Below are 8,631 nucleotides of genomic sequence, written 5' to 3'. Positions count from 1 at the left end.
AAGAAGGCCACTCCAACACAATCCCCTGGAAAGTAATTCCTTAGGGAGTGACTGCTTCTTTGGGTCACTAGCTGCTTCTCTGAGAAACAGGAGAGTAAAACCCGGTATGTTAAGAGGGGAGACAATTCCATGTCCCAGATTTCCTTTCCACTTTTGCGTTTCAAAACGTTGAAGATTCAACGCTTGTTGGTCATACAAAAACCAGTTCCTATCTGATGTGTTTACTGCGTGTTTTGTGCACACAGGCCGAGTTCTTGCATATTTAGCACTAGTGAATGTTTTCTGCGATCTGTCTAGTGCGTTCGCTGTGCTGTTTATTTTGTGTTGATACTGTGTTGTGTGTGCTTACTTACGCGTGTTTCGCGAGGTGTGCTTGTTTGCCGCGTTTCGTTTGAGTTTCCTGCTGTTTGCTTAGGTTGTGTTATATATAGGATTGTTGTATTGTGTCTGTTGTATCTCGGGGCGGCGGCGGGGGTGGGGGTGGGATGGTGGTGGATGTTACTGAGTTACAGCGAGTACAGCCGCTAATCACAGACCTTAAGGTCACATCCTGACTCCAAAGTACCGGAGGACGGCTCTGTGAGCAGTCTTTCCTTCTAGTTTGGGCGCCTGACGATTGCCTCTAATTTGGAGCACAGGCAGGAAAGGAGCTGAACCGGCCTGGGTCGGGGATCTCCTAATGGGGTGTGGGGCGGAAGCCGCAGCTGGGCTAGGAACACGGGTCTGTCCCATTCATGTAGGAATTTGTTCCGGGCACCTTTGGAGGGAAAATGTTCTAAAGGTGGGGAGGCGACAGAGTCCCAAGTAGGTACTGGAGTGTCTCCTGGACCAAAAAGGGGCGGCAGTGAGAATCTTATCGGGCCGAAGAGTTTCTTTAGCCTAAGCGGGTACAGAGCGCGCGAGGCGTGCTTGGGACGTGTTGGAGCAGGGCCAAGTCAGCGAGAGGCCCAGCTCTGTCCCGCCGCTCACCGAAGCCCAGCCCCAGTTCCCCACAGCCTCGCAAGCCCGGCGGAGCCCACACAGGGACGCTGGAGCAGCCGCCGCCTCACCTGCCAGGCGCTCCGCAGCTACCCAATCAGCTGTGGTCGCCCGCCAGCGGCTGCCATGTTCTCCGCTTCGGGCTGCCAATCAGTGTGGCGATGGCCAATGGGCGGCAGGGCCGGAGGTCAGGTGATCGCAGGCCAGCTGGCTCCCCATTGGTGCGCGCTGCCCAGCCTCCCGCTCCGTTTATGTGCGAGGAGTGAGTGATTGACTTTATCAGTCCAAGGACATTACTCTGGAGGTGCAGAGGCTTGGACTGAGAGGCCAGCGGCGGGGTTCGAGCCTGCTTACTGCCGGCTGCCTTCCCGCTGGCCACGATCCACCTCCGCTACTTGGTGCAGTTGTGCCGGGAAGCCGGTACCCAAGGAGCCTTCTGGCCCCGTGGTTCTGCGCTCTTTAGTAGAGGAGGGGTGCCCGGGACAGGATTGACAAACCCCGCCCTCCACTTATTATTTTGCTTATTTTTCTTTGTGCGCTCCTGTTAGTTTGTTAAAGCAGATTTAGTCCTAGAGTCTTTTCTCCTCCCTTCTCCCCCCTCCTCCTCTCCCATCATCCTCCCCCCAATCCTTTTTCTTTCCCTCCTCCCTCCTGTCCCTCTGCAGGAGCCTCTCGCAGCCAACGAAAGTTGCAGCTCCGGGTAGCGCCTAGGGGGTCTCCAGGCAGTGTTCAACCGCCGCCATCCCTCTCTGACTACAGTCCTTCGGGGATCTCCTCCTTCGCCTACACCCTCGCTCACTTCAGTCGGATCTTCTGTGTCCAGAACGCCCCACCTATGACGATGCTCCTGGATGGAGGCCCGCAGTTCCCTGGCCTGGGAGTGGGCAGCTTCGGTGCGCCGCGCCACCACGAAATGCCCAACCGCGAGCCGGCCGGCATGGGATTGAATCCCTTCGGGGACTCAACCCACGCTGCTGCTGCCGCCGCCGCTGCCGCCGCCTTCAAGCTGAGCCCAGCCACCGCTCACGATCTGTCTTCGGGCCAGAGCTCAGCTTTCACACCGCAGGGTTCAGGCTATGCCAACGCCCTGGGCCACCATCACCACCACCACCACCATCACGCCAGCCAGGTGCCCACCTACGGCGGTGCCGCCTCTGCCGCCTTCAACTCCACGCGCGACTTTCTGTTCCGTCAGCGTGGATCTGGGCTCAGCGAGGCAGCCTCCGGCGGCGGGCAACACGGGCTTTTCGCCGGCTCGGCTAGCAGTCTTCACGCTCCAGCTGGTATTCCTGAGCCTCCTGGCTACTTGCTCTTTCCAGGGCTTCATGAGCAGGGCGCTGGGCACCCGTCGCCCACAGGGCACGTGGACAACAACCAGGTTCATCTGGGGCTGCGCGGGGAGCTGTTTGGCCGTGCTGACCCCTACCGCCCCGTGGCTAGCCCGCGCACGGACCCCTACGCGGCCAGTGCGCAGTTTCCCAACTATAGCCCCATGAACATGAACATGGGCGTGAACGTGGCAGCCCACCACGGGCCAGGCGCCTTTTTCCGTTATATGAGGCAGCCCATCAAGCAGGAGCTGTCCTGTAAGTGGATCGAGGAAGCTCAGCTGAGCCGACCCAAGAAGAGCTGCGACCGGACCTTCAGCACCATGCACGAGTTGGTTACACATGTCACCATGGAGCATGTGGGGGGCCCGGAGCAGAACAACCACGTCTGTTATTGGGAGGAATGTCCCCGCGAGGGCAAGTCCTTCAAGGCGAAGTACAAACTGGTCAACCATATCCGAGTGCACACGGGCGAGAAGCCCTTCCCGTGTCCCTTCCCAGGCTGCGGGAAGATTTTTGCCCGCTCTGAGAACCTCAAGATCCACAAGAGGACCCACACAGGTAAGGGGAGCAGACAGGTGGGTGCGGGACTCCCCAGGGGCCTGCCACCAAGCGGACTCTGAGCTGAGAGGGAAAGAGGGGTGGAGGCCAAGCAGAGGGGCGGCGCCCCGCCGAGGCCATTCTGTAAAGAAGCGCTGTCACACTGCCTCTCCACCCCTCACCCTCCGGGAACCTGAGGCGCTTTTGCCTAGTTCTAACTTCCCCAGCAGATTGCTGTGGTCTCAGGAACTAATTGGGACCTTCTCCGGCCAGGAACCAACTGGCGCCACCTCTTTTTGTGTTCTTTTCTGGGTTACCAGGAAAAGACTCGGAAAGTGTTGGGAGTATATTGCTTACAAGCGACTTAGCTCTCTGAACACATTCGAGGGAGGCAACCATAGAAATGCTAATGAAAACTAACTTTGGTTACTTCCGTTCTTTTTTACACTTGATTGGCACATCTCCTAATTAAATGAGTGATACTTTTGTCAAACTATTTTTATTTGGAGTTTCAGGTTCAGTTTAGTCCTCCGGAGGAAAGCTAATGTAGAAAAGGCACTCAGTTTCCGTGCTCAGTAACCTCTTTGTACAACTGGATTTATATAGTGTTCTCTTTCCGAAAATTAGTAAAACTTCCGGGCTCAGTAAAGTCTCTACATTTGAAAGAGGTAAATGAAAAGACACAAAGAAGGGGACGAATAGGACTGTCCCATCCCCGGCCCATTGTCCTGCCCAGCTTGGTTACACTGCCTAGGTGGTGGCGTAATGTGCCCGCACATTGGGAGCCCTGGTTATTTTGGAGTGGAGCTACAACTTAGGGCAAACTTGGGGGAATGAATCTCTGAGCTTTCTTGTCCTGAGAGAACAAAGGGTTGATCAGGTTCTGGGCCGGCCCTACTCTACCCCTGCCTCAGATCAGCACTTCCCAACCCCAGGGAGCTCAGTCAACGCTCTGGGTTTTTCTCCGGGGAAAACAGATGCCTCATCCTTCCACAGTCCGCGCTCCCCTCCACGGAAAGACCACTGGACGCTTCATCTCTCCCTGTACCACTCTGAGAAGTTTCCGGCTCTAACTGTATGCTCTCCCTCCCCGTTTTGTTATTTTTGCCGTTTTGCAGGTGAGAAACCTTTCAAATGTGAATTCGAAGGCTGTGACAGACGGTTTGCCAACAGCAGCGACCGCAAGAAGCACATGCATGTGCACACCTCGGATAAGCCCTATATCTGCAAAGTGTGCGACAAATCCTACACGCACCCGAGCTCCCTGCGCAAACACATGAAGGTAATTACCTCTTTATTAGCGGTCGGCGGTTTGTAAACATTCGGCCCGACACCGGGCGGCAGAACGGAAGCTCCCGCGCTACCAACCCTCTATCTTCCACGTTAAATCCGATTTGCTCCAGCACTGACACCTTGAACCCATTTTGAGGATGCGGGTAGAGGGGGGTGAGAAAGGGAGAGTAGAGTTGGGAGGGGGACAGAGTGGAGGGAACAATCGGTTTTTTTTTTTTTTTAACGGGGAAGCTCTAACCGAGCTCGCCAGGGCTTGGGGCTTCAGTGGCCACTTCATCGTATCTCAGCCCACTGTGGGAATACGGAGTGGACTTGCCGAACCCGGGAGGGTCATTCGTTTCCTCCTCGGCTGCCAATAAAACAATAGGGCCGAGGAGAGCAGTCCGATTCAAACACATTTGTGTAGAAATCCTAGCACCCAGTCCCCACCCCACCCCTATGCCGCTCAATCTCCATACCTGCTTTCCCAGGCTGAAATCTGGAAGTGAAATCTGGAGTGACTATTTTATAGGGCCCGCAGAATTACTGCTTGCCCACTCCTTCCACAGGGGAAGCATTGTTGAAGTGGCCCGGTTTTTTGGTGGAATTGCTAGGGGTAACTTAGGCATCAGTAATTGGGGGGGGGGGGGAATCCTGTTTCTCTTATAAGTGGGTCAGTGGGGAATTGCTCTTAAAGTATTCAAATCTGCTCTTGTTGTTGTTTGGGGTTTTTATTTCTGTTTGCTTTCACATTGCCATGTAGAATTATATTCATTATAATATATACATGTTAATTTTAGGTTCATGAATCTCAAGGGTCAGATTCCTCCCCTGCTGCCAGTTCAGGCTATGAATCTTCCACTCCACCCGCTATAGCTTCTGCAAACAGTAAAGATACCACTAAAACCCCTTCTGCAGTTCAAACTAGCACCAGCCACAACCCTGGACTTCCTCCCAATTTTAACGAGTGGTACGTCTGAGGACAGCCAAAATGCATTTTAAAAAGAAAACTGAGACCAATCAGATGGAGATGGAGTTTTAAAGCAAGAGGCCATACATAGGGCTACATCTTGGTAATTGCGATTGTTCAGGAAGGTTTGGGGCAAATCCAAAAGTAGCCATGCCCTTTTCTCAGGATTAGGAAGTACATTTTGGCATCTGAAGGATTTTTTTTACAAAATCTTTTCACTGCTTGTCCTGTCCCTTCCTCTTGCTCTCTGTACACCCCGTTCTGAAACTCCTTCAAATCACTTTAACACTTGTCCTGTTTCCTGAGGAAGTTATTGAAGGCTTGGTGGTGGTGATGTTAAACTGATGGAAATTCTTCTTCTTCGCCTTAGTGGTGATTGTTTGAACTCTCACAGTCTTAAACCATGCCAAAGTCCTGTTATGTCTTGAACTTTTCTTCAAAGCATTACACTTGTGAATGTATCTTTGTCTAATGGGGTCGAAACTGTTGTTCAGTATTTTTTCAGGCTGAGGATATGATGTTACTCTACACAGATTGTGACGTTTAGTATACAGTTGCCTTTTGTAATAACTTTTTTTTGTAAATACATATCCGTTGATGCCATATTTATCGTTTGTAATTTAATTATTGCTGCAAGTGCCGGGAACTGAACAATATTTATGGATAAATGTTTTCTAACATTCTGTACAGCTTTTGATTATAACTGCTTTAGCATTAAACAATTATTGTTTGGAAAAAAGGAACACAAGTTACAATTTTTGAACCACACTGACTTTTTTGTTTTGTAACAGCCTCCTACAAATTGGAGAAGTGAGCAAACTGAATCTTGTCTGTTGGTATTTATAACTCACTCAGATCCGTTTTTGAATTGTTAAATTATTTTTCTATTGCAGTATAGATTCCTTACAATGTCAGTTTGCTTCGAGGAAGAACCCTCCTTTCTTTATCTGTAGCTCAGATGATTGTTTAACTGCGAGTTTAAATGTGTTTGTCCTGGATTTTCGGCATGCAAATCAAATAATACTGATCAATTCACTTAGTGGCCAGGACATCTCAATCTTGTACTTCAAAGACTGAGAAGCTGGATTTAATCATCCCTGCCCTACATATATAAACATAAGGTAACCTAATTAGTTTTATGTCCCTTAGTTCTTTATTACCTTACATAAAAATGAAAATAATGGCAGGATGCATGTCTATTGAGATCACTCATACCTATATGTTTGTATCTATGACTTATCTAATCTGCCTATCAAATCTATTTAGCTCTCTATATTTTCGAAAGATAGCACACCTCTGAAAATGATGGCAATGAGCAAGGCCAGTTGAGCAGTGCTTCTCATGGTAAAGTGCTTCTTCTTAAGAGAACCATAGTCTTTAAATTTTGGATGGCAAAGGCTGATTTGTTTGCTGTATATAGTTCCATTCATGAGTATCACAATTATTCATAACATTTATATAGCGGTGTAATAACTGCAGCAGTTCCTAAATGATACTGTGGAAAGAAAAGACATTTGCAAATATGTTATTTTTTAAAGTTCATTACTTGTAGGCAAAGATGTTAAGAGCATTGTTTCCATTAAAATCAGTAACAATGAAAAATGGTTGTTTGTTTTGTGATATAATGTTAACTATCTAATCTTCAGTGAAGCAACTCATTTGGACAAACAGTTCTTTTTACAATGAGTCTATGGAAAAGAACTGATTGCTATTTTGGGGGGCTGAAGTGTGTAGAGTTTGGAGACCTTTTTAGGGTGCTGTTGGTTGTTGAGAGCCCAATCTCGTCATGAATAACAGAAAAGTGGAGATAAGATATTGTGTAAAGTATTTAGAAGTGTAATGAATAGGCTTAAGTACCTCTTTCTCTTGAAGGGGCAATGCTCTCAGTTTTTGGTGGCAGTCAATTTGGTATTATATAATCAATTTCAATTCTAGAATTTTGTTGATTGTTCTTTTTGAAGAAATAAAGTCTTGGCACATCATATTTATGTTATAACATTTTTTGTATTTGGTGCCCAATATTTTTCCATGTTCAAATAAATCAATCTAAAATTGAAATGCTTAGAGAATTTCTGGTGATTTAAAACAAACTTTGATTCCCAGGACACATTAAAACAATGTTTCGTTATCTACTGATTTTTGTCAACGGTTATTTACAATTTTTAGTTGCAAATTGTTTGGGAGGTTGTTAGGGAAATGGTGTCTTTTGGAATTCACTCTCCTAGTATCCCTCTGAATGCCAGGAACACAACTTGGGTTGGTTCTGCTTGGTGAGTAGGTGACTGGTCAGTTTACCACACCCTGCCCAGACATTCCAGTCTTGACCTTGACATTGAGGGTTTTGAGCCAGATCCACAGTTCGGGCTTGCTGCTTCATTCAAACCATTTTAAATGCTCAATAGTTTTTCAGAAAGCTTTTTAAATCTGTGGCATTGTGAACTGGAAATGGCTGGCCTTTCTTCTACAGAATAAACGAGCCTCCACAATTTACTGTTTTCTCCATGAATTCCCTCCCTGCAGACCCCAATCCTAATGTAAGCAGAGATAGGTTGAGTACCTGACTAAAACCCTTGCTTACAGTCATTAAACACAAGAAATAGCTCAATGGGACACACGAAGTAGTTCTAGGTTTTTTTTTTTTAATGATTTGAAAATATTGTACCATAGATGTTTACAGAAAAGCCCTGTGCGTTCCCTAAGAGAGGAAGCTGACAATGGTGATAAGCCAATAACTGGAGAAAATGCTCATGAGTCCCTCTTAATTGGATACAGCAAATTTTGCAAAATTATGCTTTATGCATTTTTCTACAAAGAAAACTGTTGATTTGGTTTGTTTTTATCCTTGGATTTTTCTTGCTCATAATGTGGCATTGGGAATGCATATTTGTATTCTTGAATTTTAAGTAAACCATCTAAGAATAAGCAAGCACACACACTCCAAGTCACAAATGCTGAAGCTCAAAAGTTCAAGCTAGGTGCCTAGTAATCTACTCCTTTAAAATGAGTGGTTTACCATAAAAGTCTCAATTGTTAGGTGGAGAGCAAGTGGGGGAGCTGTTTCCACGCATGACAGATGAACTCTAGCCTTCATCCAGTTTGAAAGGTTCAAAGATCAGCATCCAGGTAAAGGAAGATAGTCTGAAGGGTGACCTAGTGTTCACAAAGCCCTCCAGGAAAGTTGGTGTGGAAGTGCTATATACTCCTTCCCATTTCTGGTTGACTTTTTGCCTCCTTTTTTTTTTTTTTTTTGCCCCGGGCTTCCACATCCCCCTTTCCTCCTAAGGAAACACACACCCAAACCAGAAGAAGTCCAAAGAAATACTAACTTAAATACGTTTCTGAAAGACTTTGCCACCATCTGTGTTTTCTGTCACAGCCCCTGGAGGCCCAAGGTTCCAGTTAGGCACTACTAGGTGGGAGGAAGGCTGGGAGGTGACACTAGAGGTTTCAGAAATCCTTGGGGAGCCCAGGGACCCTGTCCACACACCAAATTCTAAATCTCCGCATGAGGTTTGGGCAGGGAGGAGGGGACCTCATTTCCTA

At 47.7% G+C, this 8,631-nt stretch overlaps 1 protein-coding gene across 1 annotated transcript; it reads left to right on the top strand.

The window, feature by feature from the left end:
• Positions 1-1,259: 1,259 nt before the first annotated feature.
• Positions 1,260-7,114, top strand: Zic3 (Zic family member 3). The gene is made up of 3 exons (XM_050159684.1): positions 1,260-2,867; positions 3,965-4,128; positions 4,919-7,114. The coding sequence occupies exons 1-3, from the start codon at positions 1,814-1,816 to the stop codon at positions 5,096-5,098; spliced, it is 1,398 nt and encodes a 465-aa protein (XP_050015641.1). The 5' UTR covers positions 1,260-1,813; the 3' UTR covers positions 5,099-7,114.
• Positions 7,115-8,631: the final 1,517 nt, after the last annotated feature.

This window comes from Alexandromys fortis, unplaced genomic scaffold (genome assembly GCF_014885135.2).
Source record: "Alexandromys fortis isolate MF-2015 unplaced genomic scaffold, M_Fortis_MF-2015_v1.1 scaffold_95, whole genome shotgun sequence".
Classification (NCBI taxonomy): Eukaryota; Metazoa; Chordata; class Mammalia; order Rodentia; family Cricetidae; genus Alexandromys; species Alexandromys fortis.
This window is presented reverse-complemented; position numbering and strand designations above follow the sequence as displayed.

Bases quoted from the DNA above. Each gene is read 5' to 3' on its own strand.
- Zic3 (XM_050159684.1), top strand. From the start codon at position 1,814: ATGACGATGCTCCTGGATGGAGGCCCGCAGTTCCCTGGCCTGGGAGTG. The intron at 2,868-3,964 runs GTAAGGGGAGCA...GCCGTTTTGCAG, and splicing joins CCACAAGAGGACCCACACAG to GTGAGAAACCTTTCAAATGT. The intron at 4,129-4,918 runs GTAATTACCTCT...TGTTAATTTTAG, and splicing joins CCCTGCGCAAACACATGAAG to GTTCATGAATCTCAAGGGTC.